This window comes from Prionailurus viverrinus, chromosome F1, assembly GCF_022837055.1.
Source record: "Prionailurus viverrinus isolate Anna chromosome F1, UM_Priviv_1.0, whole genome shotgun sequence".
NCBI lineage: Eukaryota > Metazoa > Chordata > Mammalia > Carnivora > Felidae > Prionailurus > Prionailurus viverrinus.
Window position 1 is genome coordinate 5,674,769 of NC_062577.1, and position 20,128 is coordinate 5,694,896.

The window sequence follows — 20,128 nt, forward strand, 5'->3', positions numbered from 1 at the left end:
TGGATAAACAGAAGAATAAAATGAGGAGATGTCTTAAATCCAGACCTTACCATGGTATAGAGAGGGATAAAGGTAGACGGCATAATAGCATGAAGAAATCTCTCCATGGTTTTTTGGAAGATGAACCACCTCGAGTTGACATGTGCTCGCATCTGCAATAATGTAAGAGTCTTAAAGAATATCTCAAATGAATAGCCTCTATTTATTTACTACAACTTATTATTATACTTCATTCCTATTCACTGCAAATCTGGACACGAAGTAGTCAATTCTTGTTTCCTTAACAGTTATTTCCAATCCTTTTCAGTAAAAGTATAAGACATTACCTTTAAAAGGTTGAGCAATTGCACAAAACATGTTATAGAACTCTATTTTGCTCAGGAGGCAATATGGGAACTCTATTTCAGCAAAAATCTTGTTCAGTCAGATCTGGGGATAGTCTGTGGGACCAAAGGTTTGACTAATTGTCATTGTTTCCTGATTAATTTGTAATCTTCTTCATGGAAAGAAGAGATCCTTGAAGGTATGTCTTTCTTGACTTACTCCATATTCAGAACAAATATTCTGTTGTAGCTGTCTCATTTTTAAGGACACAAGAAGATTATATATATATATATATATATATATATATACAATGGAATACTACTTGGCAGTGAAAAAGAATGAAATCTTGCCAATTGCAACAATGTGGATGGAACTAGAGTGTCTTATGCTAAGCAAAATGAGTCAGTCAGAAAAAGACAGATATCATATGATCTCACTCATGTGGAATTTGAAAAACACAACAGATAAGCATAGGGGAAGGGAAGAAAAAGTGAGATCATTTTTTTTGTTATTTTTTATTGTTCATTTGTTATTAATCATAAGCTCTGTTTATAAGTGATGCCAATATTTCAGGAAATAAATGTCTGTAAGATTCAAAAAATAAAGAAAGACATAAGCAAGTTACAACAGTGAAGATTTTTGGTATCTTATAGAACTTCCTTCACCACGTATGTAATAATTCTGCTCAAACTAAAGTCCACTTTATTTTTATCTCTCTTCAGGAAAGAAGGAAAACAGCTACACTCTTTTCTTTAAATTTATCCTGAAATTTTTTTCATTTGATCATTTAAAAAGTGTAACCATAAGTATTTGTTGTGAGCTTTTCATGTGACTGGCTCAAAATGTAATTGTGTTTTTTCTTCTGAGTGTTAATCTTCTGACCATGAATATCTTTAATATATACGTATTTTTTTCAGTGCATAAGGCCCCAAAGAATATTTAAAGCTACTCTAAACTTGCAACTTATAATGTTAAGAATGGTAAGGCCATTTACTATCTTTTCATTCCTCCAAATATGTTAATACATTAATACATATAAAAATTATATCTTCATTAAAATCGCATATTACTAGCTCTACCAAATTTTTAAGGTTTAAGCCTGTGAATTTATCAGTGATTGAAACCAGATAATTTTTCATCTTTGTTACCTCCTAAATATCCCTAAAATGTAGATGGAGATGATGTGTGTGGGTCATTGTCACTGTCTACTATCACAATCCATGCATGTGTAGGGAATGCTGTGTGTGTGTGTGTGTGTGTGTGTGTGTGTGTGTGTTTGTGTGTGTGTGTGTGTGTGTGTGTGTGTGTGTTTTCTTTTTGTTCTCATTCAGCATGTATGCAATGGGGCTGGGGCAAAGAAAAATTAAAGGACACTTGTGACTTCTGGGGAAGATGGCAGAGTAGGAGTTCCTAGGCTGAACTGGTCCTATGGATACATCCAGATAACAACCACATCAGTGTAAAAACCCCAGAAAATTAACTGAAGACTGGCAGAACAGACTCTCCACAGTAGAGAAGAGGTCACATCAAAGAATGTAAGAAGGGCAGAGACACAGCCAGAAGCCAAACTGACCCACAGGACTATCTGCAGGAGGGAGGGACACTGCTGGCACAGAGAGGGTAGAGGAGGAGACCCTGCACCAGCCACCCCAGGCACCCCCATAACATTTGGATTTGAAAACCAGAGGGGCCTATCTTGGAGAGTTCTTACAGTCAGTGGGGCTTAATGCTTGGAACCTCAAAAATCAGAGGGCTTTACTGGGGGAGAGCAAGAGGGTGAATGGAAACTAAGTCCCCACCCTTAAAGAGATAGTATAACAAACATCCCCACTGATATACAACACAGCATAGAAGCAACAGTTTGCAAAATACCTGGGAAATATGTGAAAATTTATTTAGTAATCTCAGAGCATATGCTGGAGGGACAGGTATCCTTGGGAGACTTCTTCAAGAAAAAAAGAGCTGATGCATGCCATTTCCCTCCCCTGTCCCCTAGCCTCAACACATGGACACCTGGTGAAACCAAGGCAGCACCAACATTCTCCACCTACCTTGCTAAGAGCACATCCACTCCCACATTCTCCTGCAGACCTGCCCCCTCCAACACACCTTTGGCAGGAGTCCTTCCAAATCAGTGCCAAAGGCTGGCAGTGGCAAGCAGCCCCAATGGGCTAACTCCACTCCAAAATTACTCTTGCCTTGGGAGAGAGGAATATAACCACACATACCAGTCCAACTGCAGCCCTAACAGTGGTCTGGAAGCAGACATCTGATCTGACTACAAGCCCTGCCCATCAAAAATAGCTTCTCAGGGGACAAACAGGGAGAGAGCCCTGTAGTTTGATGGTACCACACCTCTGGCCAACACCTGTTCTGACTCAACTCAAGCCCAAGGTAACCCCAGACTGGCCCACTAACAACACAGTGACAAAACTCTGCTCACAACAGGCAAAGAGAGCCATTGCAGATGACAGGACTGAAGGCAAATATGGCTCAGCCACAACAGGGTACAGGCAACGAACATAGGAGATACCCTGAAGTATCAGGTGCCAGTGAACAGGGACATTGTACTGCAGGGCACTATAGGACCTCTTCTTCAAAAAGCCACTACTTTCCAGCACAGGAGATGTAGCTGACTTTCCTAACACACAGAAACAGACACAGGGAGTGAGATAAAGTGAGAAGACAGAGGAATAAGTCCCAAATAAAAGAACAGGACAAAATCAGACTAAGAGACCTAAATTAAATGAAGATAAACAATATGACTAATAGATATTTTAAAGTAATAATCATAAAGATACTCACTGGACCTAAGAAAAGAGTGGAGGACCTCAGTGAAACCCTCAACAAATAGAAAGCATAAAAAAGAATCAATCAGAGATGAAGAAGTCAGTAGCTGAAATTAAAAATCCACTAGAGGGAATAAACTAAGGGAACTCAGTGACACCATTAAGCACAATAATATTTGTATTATAGGGATCCCAGAAGGACAAGAGAGAGAAAAGGGGGCAGAAAATTTATTTGAATAATAGCTGAAAACTTCCCAAATATTGGAAAGAAAATGGATATCAAGATCCAGAAGGCACAGAGAGCACCCCAAAAATAAGGTTCAAACCAAGACACATAGTAACTAAATAGCAAATAGTGATAAAGAGAGAATTTTAAAAGCAGCAAGAGTAAAGAAAATGGTTACATACAAGGGAAACCCCAGAAGGCTATGAGCTGACTTTTCAGCAGAAACTTTGCAGGCCAGAAGGGAATGGCATGATATATTCACAGTGCTGAAAGAAAAAACTTCCAGCAAAGAATACACTATTCAACAAGGCTATTATGCAGAATATAAGGAAAGGTAATGAATTTCCCAGACAAACAAAAGTTAAAGGAATTAATGACATTAAACCAGCCCTACAAGGAATGTTAAAAGGGATTCTCTGAGTGACAAGAGAAAGACCATAAGCAAGAGTAAGAAAAGTAGAAAGTGCAAAAGCAGTAAAAATAAGTAAATCTATAGAAATCAGTCAAGGGATCCACAAAATAAAAGGATGTAAAGTGTGATACCATATACTTAAAATGTGGGATAGGGGGAGAAGATTGAAAATTAGTGCTTTTAGAATGGGCTCAAATTTAGGAGACCATCAACTTAATATAGACTTATATGCAGATTTAATATAGACTTAATATAAAATATATGCATACTTTGTTATGTATAAACCACAGATGAAAAGCCAGTAATAGATATGCAAAAATAAAGAGAAAAGAATCCAAGTATATTACTAACGAAAGCTAGGAGACCATGAGTTAAGAGAGCAAAAGAAGGAACAGAAAAGAACTACAAAACAACCATAAAACAAACAACAAAATGACAATAAATACATGCCTATTAATAATTACTTTGAAGGTAAATGTATTAAATGCTCCAATTAAAAGACATAGGGTGATAGAATGGATAAAAAAGCAAGACTCACGCATATGCTGTCTATAAGAGACCCATTTCAGACCTAAAGACACATGCAGATTGAAAGTAAAGTGATGGAAAAGCATTTACCATGCATATGGAAGTGAAAAGAAAGCCAGGGTGGCAATATTTATACAGGACAAAATAGACTTGAAAACAAAGACTGTAACAAGAGACAAAGAAGAACATTACATAATGATAAAGGTAACAATCCAAAAAGAAGATAAAGTAATTGTAAATGTTTATGCACCAACATGGGAGTATCCAAATACATAAAGAATCTAATATAAGCATAAAAAAAGTAATCAGTAGGAATACAGTAATAGTAGGGAGATTTAACACCCAACTTACATCAATGGATAGATGATCCAAACAGAAAATTAACAAGGGATGGCTTTGAATGACATATTAGACAAGATGGAGCTAACAGATGTATTCAGAACACCCATCCTAAAACAGTAGAATATACGTTCCTTTCAAGTGCACATGGAAAATTCCCCATATTACATCACACATTAAGCTACAAAACAAGTCTCAACAAGTCCAAAATGATCGAAGTCATATACCATTCATCTTTTCTGACCACGGTGTTATGAAACTAGAAATCAACTACACGAAAAAAATCTAGAAAGAACATAAATACATAGAAGTTAAGTAACATGCTACTAAATAATGAATGAGTCAACCAAGGAATCAAAGACGGAATAATAAATGCATAGAGACAAATGAAAATGAAAACACAGTGGTCCCCAAATTTTTTTGATGCAGAAAGGCTGGTCTAAGAGGGAGATTTATAGCAGTACAGGCCTACCTCTAGAAGCCAGAAAAATCTCAAACAACTTAACCTTACACCTAAAAGTAATGGAAAAAGAACAAACAAAAGTGGAAGGAAGAAAAAAATAAAGGTGAGAGCAGAAATAAATAAAATAAGAATTAAAAAAATAGAACAGATGCAACCAGGAGCTAATTTTTTGAAAAGAGAAACAAAATTGATAAATCTTTAACGAGACTCATAAAAAGAGAGAGAGAATGGACTCAAATTTTTTTTTTCAACGTTTATTTATTTTTGGGACAGAGAGAGACAGAGCATGAATGGGGGAGGGGCAGAGAGAGAGGGAGACACAGAATCGGAAACAGGCTCCAGGCTCTGAGCCATCAGCCCAGAGCCCGACACGGGGCTCGAACTTGCCGACCGCGAGATCGTGACCTGGCTGAAGCCGGACGCTTAACCGACTGCGCCACCCAGGCGCCCCAAGAGAATGGACTCAAATAAACAAAGCCAGAGATGAAAGAGGAGAGATAACAATGGACACCACAGAAAGACAAAGAATTGTCTATAGACAAAGAAAATATGAAAAATGAGATGTCAAAAAATTGGACAACCTAGAAGAAGTGGTAAATTCCTAGAAACATATAACATCCCAAAACTGAATCAGAAAGAAATAGAAAATTTGAACATAACAATTACCAATAATGAAATTGAATCAAAAATTTAAAAAAAAGCTCCCAACAAACAAAAGACCGGGACCAGACAGCTTCATAGGCAACTTCTACCAAACATTTAAAGAAGAGTTAATACCTGTTCTTCTCAAAAAATTCCAAAAAATATAAGAGGAAGGAATGTTTTCAAATTCATTCTATGAGGCCAGCATTACCCTTGTACCAAAACCAGATAAAGACTCCACTAAAAAAAGAGAACTATAGGCCTATGTTCTTGATGAACATAGATGCAAAAATCCTCAACAAAATACTTGCAAACTGAATCCAACAGTACATTAAAAAATCCTTCATCACAATCAAATGGGATATATTCTTTGGTTGCAAGGGTGGCTTAATATTCACAAATCAATCAACGTGATACATCATATCAACAAGGGAAAAGATAAAAGCCATATAATCATTTCCATAGATGCAGAAAAAAGCATTTGACAAAGTATATCTATTCATGATAAAAACCATCAACAAAGTAGGTATAAAAGTAACATTCCTCAACATAATTAGGGCCATATGTGAAAAATCCGAGTCAATGGTGAAAAACTGAGAGCTTTTCCCCTAAGATCAGGGGCAAGACAAGGATGTCCACTCTTATCACTTTCATTCAACATAGTACTGGAAGTCCTTAGCTACAGCATCAGATAAGAAAAAGAAATAAAAGGCACCCAAATTGGTAAGGAAGAAGTAAACCTTTCACTAAGTGCAGATGACTTTATACTATATATAAAAAACTCTGAAGACTTCACCGAAAAACTACTAGAACTGATGAATGAATTTGGTCAGGTTGCATGATACAAAATTAATATACAGAAATCCATTGAATTTCTATACACTAATAATGAAGTACAAGAAAGAGAAAGTTAGAAAACATTCCCACTTACAATTTCACCAAAAATCATAAAATACCCAGAAATAAACTTAACCAAGGAGGTGAAACACCTATACCCTGAAAAGTATAAACATTGATGAAAGAAACTGAAGACGACATTAACAAATGGAAAGATATTCCATGCTCATGAATTGGAAGAACAAAGATTGTTAAAATGTCCATACTACCCCAAGAAATCTACACATTTAATGAAGTACCTATCAAAATACCAACAGCATTTTCCACATAACTAGGACAAACAATCTTAAAATTTTTATGGAACCACAAAAGACCCCAAATAGCCAAAACAATCTTGAAAAAGAAGAATAAAACTGGATGTATCACAATCCAAGATTTCAAGATATAATTCAAAGCTATAGTAATGAAACCAGTATGGCACTGACACAAAAATAGACACATAGATCAATGGAACAGAATGGGAAGTCAAAACTAAATCCACAATTATATGGCCAATTTACCTTTGACAAAGGAGTCAAGAATACACAAAGGGGAAAAAACAGTCTCTTCAACAAATGGTGTCGGGAAAACTGCTCAGCTATCTTCAAAAGAAGTAAACTGGACCACTTTCTTACACCATACACAAAAATAAACTCAAAATGGATTAAAGAGCTAAATGTGAGACCTGAAACCATTAAACTCCTAGAAGAGAGCACAGGCAGTAATTTCTCTGACATTGGCCTTAGCAACATTTTTCTAGATAGGTCTTCTGAGGTAAAGGAAACAAAAGCAAAAATAAACTATTGAGACTACATCAAAATGAAAAGCTTCTGCACAGCAAAGGAAACAATCAATAAAACTAAAAGACAACCTACTGAATGGGAGAAAATATTTGCAATATTTGACATATTTGATAAAGGGTTAGTATCCAAAATATAAGAATATATACCTCAACACCAATAAATAAATAAATAAATAAATAATCCAATTAAAAATGGGCAGAAGACATGAATAGACATTTCTCCAAAGAAGACATGCAGATGGCTAACAGACACATGAAAAGATGCTCAATATCACTCATCATCAGGAAAATGCAAAGCAAAACCACAATGAGATATCACTTCACACCTGTCAGAATGGCTAAAATCAAAAACACAGAAACAACAAGTGTTGAGAAGGATGTGGAGAAAAAAGTACCATCATGCACTGTTGGTGGGAATGCAAACTGGTGCAGCCACTGTGGAAGACTGTATGAAGGTTTTTCAAAAAATTAAAAATTGAATTACCATATGAATGAATAATTCTACTACTGGGATTATCCAAGAATATTAAAACACTAATTCAAAAAGATATATGTGCCCTTATGTTTATTGAAGCATCATTTACGATAGCCAAATTATGGAAGCAGTCCAAGTGTCCATCAACTGATGAATGAATAAAGAAGAGGTGGTATCTATATACTATGGAATATTACTCAGCCATAAAAAAGAATGAAATCTTGCCGTTTGCAAAGACATGGATTGGGCTAGGCAGTATTATGCTAAGTGAAATAAGTCAGTCAGAGAAAGACAAACACCATATGATGTCACTCATATGTGGAATTTAAGCAACAAAACAAAGAAAAAAGGAGACAAAAAACATACTCTTAACTACAGACAACAAACAGATGGTTACCAGAGGGGAGGTGGGGGGGGGGGAATGGGTGAAATAGGTGAAGGGCATTAAGAGTGCACTTAACATGATGAGATCATTCACTGATATTCTAACAAATAGTCTATTCTTTTAAAAAATTTAAAAATTTAATTCTAGTATAATTAACATACAGTGTTACATTAGTCTCGGGTATACAATACAGTGATTCAACAATTCTATGTATAAGAGTACACTTAACATGGAATGGAGCCCAACCTCCTCACTCACCTCTATGTAATTGTACATGGACAGGTCTGAGATTGCATGGTCGTCTGGAATTCTCAATCTTGAATATTCAGGAAGACACACACCTAGGAGCCAAGTTGAATAATACATCCAACCAATTTGAAATACATTCAACCAAGTTGAATAATACATCTATTCCACTATAGTCTGTAAGAATGTGCTGGCCTCTACACCAATCAAATTAAATGGTGTATACTCTACCACTGTTCTCTCTAATCTTTTAGAACATTGGATGATCAGGCTGAATGACCAATAGTCTATGAATACTGAATAGTAACACATTCATAGTAATAGGCATTACCTATTGTGATTAAATAAAACTTACGATGAAGTTAACACAATATATTTGTTGGTTACCAAATCATTATTTTTTTTATTTTAAGAATGAGGGGCGCCTGGGTGGCGCAGTCGGTTAAGCGTCCGACTTCAGCCAGGTCACGATCTCGCGGTCCGGGAGTTCGAGCCCCACGTCAGGCTCTGGGCTGATGGCTCGGAGCCTGGAGCCAGTTTCCGATTCTGTGTCTCCCTCTCTCTCTGCCCCTCCCCCGTTCATGCTCTGTCTCTCTCTGTCCCAAAAATAAGTAAACTTTGAAAAAAAAAAATTTTAAAAAAAATAAAAATAAAAAAATAAAAAACATAGCAAAATACCCAACACATATGAAATATCCAGTAATGCCAGTTATGCGTATCATTGTCATAATCAGTACTGTTTGATCATTGTTCTGCAGTAACCAAAACCAGTGTTGACAGTATATTCTGATATAGGAACCCTCCATCCCCTCTATCAGCCCTATCATATGCAGACCAATCACACCAGGGCTGATAAGGGAGGTAAGAAAATAAATGCCTCTGGATCCAGAACATCTGAGCAAGATGACTGAACAAGGAAGGCAGAAAACTGGAAGAACTTTACCCTGGACCCTCTAGTGTCTTCAGATCCAGACACCAGTGCCCAAGGACTTCCCATAACACCATAGCAAATATTTACTGTGAACTCATTTTGTGCCAGGATTTTATTTTTAAAGCTTTACACAAATCATTTTATTTCATCTTCACATCTCTCTGAAGTTGGTATTATTGTCCCCACTTTACAGATGGAAAAAAAAAAAAAAGAAAACCTGAGACTTTAAAAAGCTGGAATGACTTTCCAAAGGTCTCACAGCTAATAAGTTGGAAAGTCAGGACAGGAATCTGGAGGTAGGTTTAAAGCCAGTTCTCTGGATCTATCCCTTACCTGAAACAGGTTTAAATTCGGAGGCAGCCTTTGAGACCATGTGATTCTGAGATGCAGTAAAAGTTATCCAGGTCTCAGGCTATTGTTTGTAACTTCTTTTACAGATGAAATGGTGTACATTTAATTTAATTTCAACATTACATGTAAAAATTTTAGACATCAGTCTCTGTCACATCAATATATTTGGTGGAATCGGCTTTAACCAAAGGCAAATAGAAGTAGAAGCTGCCATCTTGATAAGGCAACATGCAAGAAAGTGCTGGAACTCCTAAAAGTGTTTCTGGGGCATGCTGTAAGAGGTGCAGGTTCGGGTCTCCTCATGGAAAGGGAGAACAAGGAGCATATCTTGGCCAAACGTTGGTCTTGGGAGCTTTTATGTTGTTTGTGGGGATCACTGCACAGGCCTCCATGTACAGACCTTAAAAGAAACTGTTTCCTGTTTCTCTGGGTGTTCCTTGTCTGGACATGGGCAACAGTGGCATAGGCTGGTAATAGAAAAATTATAATCCTGAACAGGAATTATGTATCAAGGGTTTGTGATCATCCAGGGTCAAAAATAGGTCCACAATTAATCAATAGGGCTAGTCCATGTCCATTTGAAAAATTTTACTTACTAAGGTCATTATTGAATTTATCCATTAACTCATCAAATACCAGGCAGTCTTCAAAGCCCTGAAATAAGAAAAAAATGGAAAAAAATCATCTGGAAATAATGAAAGCTTCTGAGCAATTAGAACAGACTTTCCGTCAGTGAGTATAATTCATAGGATGTTTACCTTCAACCTGCACACAACAGCTGCTTAGTCACACTTGGTATTAAATTACAATTATAAAAGACCATCAACTTCATGCTTGATGGATTGTCTTTGCCTGGTGCATATTGATTACAATGATTTGGAATTTGACCAAAATTTTAAATTACTCATGTAATTTTGAAGGATTCCATTGCTTCTTTAAGAAGCAAGAATAATTATATTGCTCTACCATGAATATTTGAGTCACATTTAAACTAATCAGGTCTTTAAGACTCACATTTAGAGCAATTAATGACAGGATAGAACCCACATATTAATTTAGTTCCCTTAAGCCAAGATTAAAGTAAACTTCCAATGTCAAGAAGTCCAGAAAATTAACCCTAATAAGGTTGTACGCTAAACGAAGTGGATAGAAGAAAATCAAAAGATAGATTTCCTGCTTTCTAGGAATTCAAATGATAGTTTTACTGACAATATACAAATATGTAAATATTAAAAAAAATTTCACATCAATTATAGAAATTACATCTGAAGCAAATAAAGATACTTATCAGCTATATAGACTATTAATGCTGCAGGAATTTAGAGATGTAAAATTTCATATAGGCTGAAATAATAACACTTTAAAATTTTTTACTTAATTAATTCATTTATTCCACAAGACTCTCTATGATATAGGCACTATTGAAAACCAAATTTTACAGACAAGAAAGTAGTTAAGTTAGTTGTGCAAGAATATAGTGCAATAAATCCTGGAGACAGGATTTGAATTGGGCCTCATACTGCCGGAGCCTGGGCCCTTATCCAGCTTACTAAAATTGGTATGTTCTTATGTTTTTATAAAACAAAATGTTTGCCACTACTTTGTGGAAAACTATAATTGATTAGATTTATAGCCTACTTATACTTGAAATATATCTCAATCACCGAAACAATAGAAGACTGTGATTATAAAGCTATAGTTATCAAACACACATACACAAAATAATTGTCTGTCTAGATAATCATTTTAGGATTCCTTGAAATTAATGTTTAATACTTGAGCACTATTTCTTTCCTGAAATATTTTTTAGAAACTTCCATGAAAGCAATAGTATTCAACATCAAATCTGTTTCATAGTTTTATTTGTTTAAATTTTTTATATGTTTATTTATGTATTTGAGAGAGAGAGAGGAGAAAGAAAGCGCATGCAAAAGTGGGGAGAGGCAGAGAAGAAGAGAAAAAGAGAGGGAAAGAGAGAGAGAGAGAGAGAGAGAGAGAGAGAGAGAGAGAGAATCTCAAGTAGGCTCCTTGATGTCAGCATAGAGCCTGATGCGGGGCTCAAACTCACAACATGTGAGATCATGACCTGAGCTGAAATCAAGAGTTGGATGCTTAATTGGCTGAGCCACTCAGGAATCCCTCGTAGTTTTATTCAACTCTGTCAAATGCATTTTCCTTTCATTTGGAAAGAAAGGGTGGAGAAAACAAAAGACAGTTTGGGCTCTTTTCTTTTTTGAGCCTAACATTTATATACTTAGGCATAATCTCTAGAAAAAAATTTTCAATTAAGTCTTGAATTGCTGACAGGCGAGTTCTCAAATTTCAAGCTATCAATACATTTTCTAACTGCATAGAAACCATGTTAAGCTTTATGCTCTTTCCTGCATGAAATTACTGGATCAAGCAATCCAAGGCTTGACTATAGTTAGTGATCAATCTAAACCGTTGGCAGGATTGTGGAATGGATTGTTTTGTCAGAGATTAGGTGAGGATAGTCACAGACATGGTTCTTAGCTAAGATTTTTCAGGTGAGACTGACCCAGGAAAATGTCAGAGACTTACTTTGGGAGAAAGGACTTACTGCATTCATTCCTTGTCCAAAAAAGGGCACTATGGCATGAGCCGCATCCCCCATCAGCACACAGTGTGATTTAATGTGAAAAGAAGAACACTTCACGGATATCATGGGTTGGGCCGGCAACAGAAAGAAATCTTGTACTAGGGCTTGCCTTAAGAGGAAAACAATCAGAACATAACCATTATGTTAGATTGGGTATTAAACCCTGCGTAATTCTTTCAGATGGGCTGACGTCATTACCGTTGCATTTTATTGAGAAACACACACAAAAATGCCAGGAAGAACACGAGAAATGGAGAAACCGACGTTTCTCCTAGTTCCTGAAATCTCATGGTTCCATTTACCTGTTTTGTTTGCAACGATCTTAATCACATACAAAAAGAATAGGTTTGACTGCATTTTAATAATTTGAAATATGTGTGTGTTATGTGCCATGAGATTTTATTATCATGTGTCCAGGTCATGCAATTTTTCAACTATTCTGGTGTGTTTTAGTTTTTTCTGGAAAAATTAAGATGTTGTGCATCTGACTAAACCACATGAACCAAAACCAAGATTAAAATGAAGTGCTAATTTATGTGTACTTGGAAGCGGACAATTGATATCCAGCTAGGTTTTGTGGCAGCTGTAAGTAGAAAAACAGCTCCTACCCTCAAGAGTTTTAAGTCTGTTTGGAGAGGAAGAAACAACCAGGAAACATAGGGACTAAAATTGCAGCATGTGGAGATTTCTCTTCAACATCAGAGGAGGGATCAGTGAACACCAAATCTGTAGCTAAGGATGAAAACTGACAGTTTTAAACAGACTTGCTCTGGGCTGGTAGTGGGTCATCCCTTTTACATAGTGCATGTCATTGTCATGACTGCCCCGAAAGGTAGATATCCTGATGCCCGTTTTAAAGATAAGAAATCTGAGGCTTGGGAGTAAGGGGCAGAAGCAGCATTAAATCTTGCTTTCTGCACCATTGTGCTGCCTCCACGAAAACATCGCTGGAGGCAGAGAATGGACTGGATTCAAGGGAGGGACAGTGGGAGCAGAATGAGACCAAATGACATGCCGGTGGGGTGGGTGGCGCTGACAGGGGCCAGAGGGGCCATGGGTCATAAGCCAGACAGCTAACAAGCTGGCTACCAGTCGGGCAGCTCTGTATGAGCCAGGTCCTGTGCCAAATGATTTATAGGCATGAACTCCTCCAGTCCTCATCAGCCGTTTGGGGCAGGTACTGCTATTTATTACCATGTTACTGTGAGGGCCCCAAGACATGGGGAACCAGAGACTGGCATCTGCTGGGCCCTGGACCTGTGTGTCCACCAGCAGAGGGAGGCACAGCCCAGCTCTGCAGCACAACTGGGAGGGACCTGAGAGCCTGCCCAGGAGGCAGAAAGACCTGGGGACGTGGGTTACTTGTTTTTCTCAGGAAAAGTTGACCATGGCATGGGGTTTTCAGAATCCCTGCTCACAGCACAACGCCCACTTAGACTTTTGACCGAAGGCAGGCTTCCTGTCCAGGTCACATCAGGATCAGTCACATTTAATCCAAACTGAAGCAAGGTGCATGACCTTTATTTGAACCTTGAATAAATCAAAACAGCGGAGCAAAAGGCACAATCGCACATCTTGAAACTTACTCTCCAATTAGAGGGATGGAATCTGGAAAGTACTTCTGGAAGAAATTCAGCACCTCACTGCTGCTTAGAAGTTTTTCAAACTCTTCAAAGGGCATGAACAAAGTACATGTGAAAGATTTGTCCTGCAAGAAGAGGAAACGTGTGAGAGAACATGGGGAGCCCTACCCTCAGGTTCTTGCTGTGGCCAAGGGGCACCTGGGAGGAATGTCCAGGCAGACAGGAAAGGCGTCCTTCCCAAACCTCATTCCCAGAGAAAAGCCCCACCAAGTCCCAGCTACTCTGCAGCTTTTCGGTTATTAGAATTTCTACATGGTAAACCTCAGCCATTTTCACCGAGCCAACACTACACTCCTTGGGTTACTAATAGGTTGGATTGAATAGTGGTTGGATTGAATTTCTTCCCACTTATTCCCTCTCTCTCTCCTTTTCAAACAGTGTTAAGAGGCACTGGGCATCAGCGTTGCTACCAAGGGAAAATAGACCAACTAGAGAAATACAGAGCCAGATATATAACGAAAAAAAAATGTCTCTAGGGTCTAATGGAAGAACAGCCGTGCTCTTTTTTGATAATGTATATTCCAATGTCCCAGAGACCTCAAAGACTGGAAGTCCTGCCTCATGTAGAACCCGAATCTCTTTGACTTTATTTGCACACCATTTCCTCGTACACCGTGTTGAGAGAGATGACAGGCACCACCATCCACAATCTATCACTTATCATTTATATATATTAAATCTCCTTTCCACTATAAATAATTGGAATTCCTTCAGGTTTTTCCTCAAGAACCCCAAAGCTGCAATGATGTAATCACTGAAGAGACTAAACAATAATGTTAGGCATACATATGCTAAGTACAAAAGAATTTAGGCATACATGCAAAATACGAAAGTATGTAGTGAAAAACATTAATTACAGATATAAAATTATATTGGCAAATTCTGTATTACCATGTTAGGAAGTGCAATCATCATAAAGGTATTTCTAGGCCAAATATGCAGATAATTAGGTTCCATGGCATACTGTAGGGAAAAAGTATATTTATGTTTGATTAGGGCATTAATGCAGCACATCTATAAAACTGTTTCTGCTCATGTTATAATTGTTTCCATAGCAACTCAAATAGTATCATACACATGATGATAACATGTGATACACATCTACTGTTATTTAAAGTAGAAACTGGCGAGGCACCTGGGTGGTGTCAGTTGAGCGTCCAACTTCAGCTCAAGTCATGATCTCACTGTTCCTAAGTTCGAGCCCCACATCAGGCTCTCTACTGTCAGTAGAGCCTGCTTCGAATTCTCTGTCCTCCTGTCTCTCTGCCCCTCCCCCACTCACACTCTGTCTCAAAAAAATAAACATAAAAAAATAAATAAATAAAGTAGAAATGGTCTTAAAAATGTTTTCTGTCCTGACTTTACAAACTCATATAACTTAGGTGGTATCAGATATAATTGATACCAGATATAATCAAGAATTAAGAACATACTATAAGATGTTCTCTCTATTTCCATGCACACACACAAAAACACACCTATACACATACATATATATACGTACATACTATATATGCATATACAAACTATGTATGTGTATGTACATATATATGTGTGTGTAATATCTTTATACTTTATTTTTCACCTTACTTGAGGACTTATTTGTATAATGGAAAGGTCCTAAGTTTACATTTCATGGGAAAAATAAAATTTTACAAACAAGCTTCTTATCACTTCTTTCCTACAGCATAAATAATAGAAAGAAATCTGCTCTCTTTAGTGACCCCCGTGACAACCCAGTAAGAGCCTGAGTGAGTTTTGATTGCTTGGGCATATCTACCGACCTAAATTCAGGAGATTCCCGGGGGTATGATATACATAAGAACATGCAATCAATTTCCAACCATTCTGAGTTTGCATTACTTTTTACAAAGGTTGTGGAGCCCCTGCCATGTGTGTCTCTTACATGGTAAAAACACATAAAGCACAGCCTAGGCTCCTAGCCAGCATTTTCACACTCTGTTGGAGTTATTTGTGTCTTTCTTCCTGGCTTTTGATCTCAGAGGCTCAAAGAAAGCTCAACACACAGACACAGAAATGAGTGAGTACATAACTGTCTGGCCTCAGGTTATGGCACAGGTGAATAGGCAGATGCTGAGGTAGAAGTATAGGAAATAAAAGCTGGGCAGGTAAGACATCTGTGGGGTTGAAGTGGTTAAAAGTGTGGAAGGATTCATTGATTGGATAAGAAGAGAAGGACAGTGGCTTCTGGGTGGGGGTAAACTTGCTGAGCAAAGCAGAGGTGGCAGAAATGAACAGTGTTTTAGGGAAGGAATTTAGGAAGTGTGAGTAAGGAGACCAGTCTGGATGAGGCACAAGTCATTGCTTTTCCCTCTTGCTATCTTTTGACCACTTCTACGACCTTTTAGAACTCCAAAAGATAAGGAAGAGTGGAGAAATGGCAGTTGAAATTGATTTATCATTTACTGCATTAAATGATAAACGTTAAAATGGCTGATGAAAAAGTTTGGGAGACAATATATACCCCCTGTCCTCACCATTGGCATATATAGTGATTTGTACATTGTTTTTGATGTAGCAACTACGATACCAAGAAGATTTTGATGTTCACACATATTTCATGGCTGTACAATAATCCCTTATAATTTCATATTCTTTATTACCAAGTCATGCTCTCAATAGATATCTTTATCCAAGAGCAGTCCCAAGGTCAGGCTCCCGTAACCCCACTGGGCACTCACCACAAGTCTCTCCAAACATGAAGTCTGAGCAAAACAGGGACTTGCTGTGCAAAAGCAGCTTTGAGATGAGCCTCCCATTAAATTCTTGAAAGCACTCCCTCAATATTCACCCAGTATTGTCCCTCACCCAATCTTTCTCCCCCACTCCACAGTCCTCAGAGATGAAGAGTCTGTTACATTAAAGAAAGAGTCTGTTACGTTAAAAGGGGTAGGACAGAGAGACAGGGATAGAGACAGATGGAAGGAAGGAAGGAAGGAAGGAAGAAGGGAGGGAGGGAGGAAGAAGGGAGGGAGGGAGGGAGGAAGAGAGGGAGGAAAGGAAGTTAGTTTTCCTGAGATTATTTTGAGGACATATTAAAATGCTCCCATGCTTGGGTCCCATTGCTATGTCAAAACGGTGTTTCTTATTTAAAAGCAGAGAGTTTTATGCTAACTAATTTGGATGTAAACTTAAAAAAAAAAATTAAAAGCAGTGAGTTTTTGTTAACCAATAATTATCACTATTAAATACGAACACCTAGAAAATAAATGGCTATCTTTTTTTTTTAAGTTTTTATTTAATTTTGAGACAGAGAGAGACAGAGCATGAACGGGGGAGGGGCAGAGAGAGAGGGAGACAGAGAATCGGAAGCAGGCTCCAGGCTCTGAGCCATCAGCCCAGAGCCCGATGCGGGGCTCGAACTCACAGACCACAAGATCGTGACCTGAGCTGAAGTCAGACACTTAACCGACTGAGACACCCAGGCGCCCATAAATGGCTATCTTAAATCTACGTTAAAAGGCCTGATTCCACTCAAGTCTGGGACAATTTTTTTAAATGTTTATTTATTTTTGAGACAGAGAGAGAGAGCATGAATGGGGGAGGGTCAGAGAGAGAGGGAGACACAGAATCTGAAGCAGGCTCCAGGCTCTGAGCTGTCAGCACAGAGCCCGATACGGGGCTCGAACTCAGAGACTGTGAGATCATGACCTGAGCCAAAGTCGGAAGCTCAACTGACTGAGCCACCCAGGGGCCCCTAGTCTGGGACAATTTTTAACAGAATCCTATTATCTTGTAAACCAGAATTATCAGATCCTGAGCCATGAGAACAAAGTTCACCTGAAAAATGTAAAATTAGCACTTAAGAATTACTAACTACTTTTCTGACCAGGAGGAAGAACTAGGAAAACAATGATTTAGTGATATATTATAGATTTGACTGGCTCATACAATTTGGTATATACCTGATATATAATAGCACTATTACAAATTGACTAGCTATGTTATAGACGTGTGGATTTCAGATAGGATAAAGTACATCTTAAAAATACCTTAAAAATAGATGTTCTTTATGTAACTCAAATTTAAATTAGTGCTATTTACTTATCTTTACCTATAAGCCAATATCCTTATTGCTTCTGTTGGTATTTTAACTTCCCTTAATAAGATTCTACATTTATTTGCTACGATAATATAAAACATAGCTATGATGTATTTGCCTCAAGCCCCATAGGTTTTAACCTGGGAACCAGGAAGTGAGAAAACATGCAATGAAAATATCTTTGCATTAGCTTGCTATTCATTTTATTTAATAATCATTACTTGGTATAATCATGAGTATAGGAACTCTGGATTGTCAGTGTACAGAATGATTCCTGACCCACTTTTCTTCTACCAAAAAAAAAATAGAAAAATGACATTATTATGTCAGACAAATTCCCTCTGTGTTCCCAGTAGGGTAGCTGTAATTCCTCTTCTTTCCTGACCACTCAAGAAAGCATATCTTGACGGCAAGGGAGAGAAGTGATGTTATTTTTTTTTTTATGTTTATTTATTTATTTTTGAGAGAGAGAGAGAATGCAAGCAGGGGAGGGGCAGAGAGAGAAGGAGACAGAATCCCAAGCAGGCTCCAGGTTGTCAGCACAGAGCTCAATGAAGGGCTCGAACCCACAAACTATGAGATCATGAGCTGGGTCAAAAGCAAGAGTCAGATGCTTAACTGACTGAGCCATCCAGGATCCCCAAAATTATATTAAAGGGATACTTGTACACCCAACTTATTATTCTTTGCAAAGGACTATAGCAGACCTCAGAACTCATCCAAATATGCTATTGAGAACAAGTGCACTAGAATATGCATCTTCACTAGTCCAAGGGGCAGGAGGGCTATGGGAAGGAGCCAAAGAAGGGAAAGGACTTACATTCCCATTCTTGGGTGGAATCGTCAGCTCCATGTACCCATGAGGAATGTACTGCTGGCTGTAATCAAAGCGTGGTTTCTTCATGAGGTGAGTTCTGACAGTTGAGTAGGCTCCATCACATCCTACAATGAGGTCATAAGTGGCATCTTTGGGAACTTTGTCAGATCTGAAAAATAAAATGAACCATCCAAAAAAAATAATCTAGTGGTAAAAATGATGCTGTTCCTCTACTTGGATATAAAAAGTAGCAACTCAAGAGGGCCACTCCTCACTTGTACATATCTGATTTTGAGCTTAGAGTTGATAGCTATAGAGTTAAGATGACAACCCTCACCTCTATGGTGGTGTTGCTCATGAGAATGAGAATAACACCACTACACCAATTAATAAGGACATGCCAGGCCACTGAAATGTGACTAAGGCTAGAGTCCCCTGCACAAAGGAAGAGTCTTGAGAAGAAGGCAGAGTGAGGGAAGGGATGGACCAGGGCAGAGATGGCACAGGAGTTGCCAGGAACAGTGTGTTTAGCGTGAGTGGAGGGTATTGGAAGACAAGCTCAAGAAAAGAGTACAATATGGGGAAGGAAAAGAGGGAGGAGAAGAAGAGAATTTTTAATGTTACGACAAAAGGTTTAAATACATTCTTCTGGCAAAAGAGAAAATAACTTTTTCCATTGAGGGGATGGTGAATGAAGAGTGGTAATTTAGGAAAACTCATTTGGCACTGGAGGTATTGAACTGGAGGCAGAGTACAGGGGGGAGAGGACAAGGAGAGGACAAGGTGATTGCAGTAGCCTGCGTGTGCAAGTGTGAGAACCCAGGGACCATGGGCCTCAGAAGAAAGACATAGGCTCTGAAGCCAACCGGGGAGTAAGAAAGATGGGGCAGGGTCATAGATTTAATGGGAGAAAGCAAGGAAAAGGGCACACCAAGAATGATTCTAATTATTAACGACATTAAGGAGGTCAGGACTGGACATGCTTGGAGAGAAATTGATGGTCAAGTTTTAAGATATGTTTGAAAGCATGGCAAGCGGTGCCTGTGAAGGTGTTTAACAGAACATTAACATGGATCAGTACTGAAAGAAGAATTGAGAGGGGAGACAGAGGCATGGGCTAGGGAGGTTCATTTTAGCAAAGGGAATTTTTAAGTGGTGGTTGAGTGGACTGGGAATCCATGACATGTCCCAAGGAT

At 38.2% G+C, this 20,128-nt stretch overlaps 1 protein-coding gene across 1 annotated transcript in view; it reads right to left on the minus strand.

The window, feature by feature from the left end:
• KMO (kynurenine 3-monooxygenase) overlaps positions 1–20,128 on the minus strand; it is a 37,148-nt gene that overhangs the window by 1,630 nt on the left and 15,390 nt on the right. The window contains 7 exon segments of the mRNA XM_047841082.1: positions 51–152; positions 8,520–8,602; positions 10,386–10,443; positions 12,371–12,518; positions 13,996–14,117; positions 14,944–15,015; positions 18,936–19,101. Coding sequence (XP_047697038.1) covers positions 51–152; positions 8,520–8,602; positions 10,386–10,443; positions 12,371–12,518; positions 13,996–14,117; positions 14,944–15,015; positions 18,936–19,101 — 751 coding nt within the window.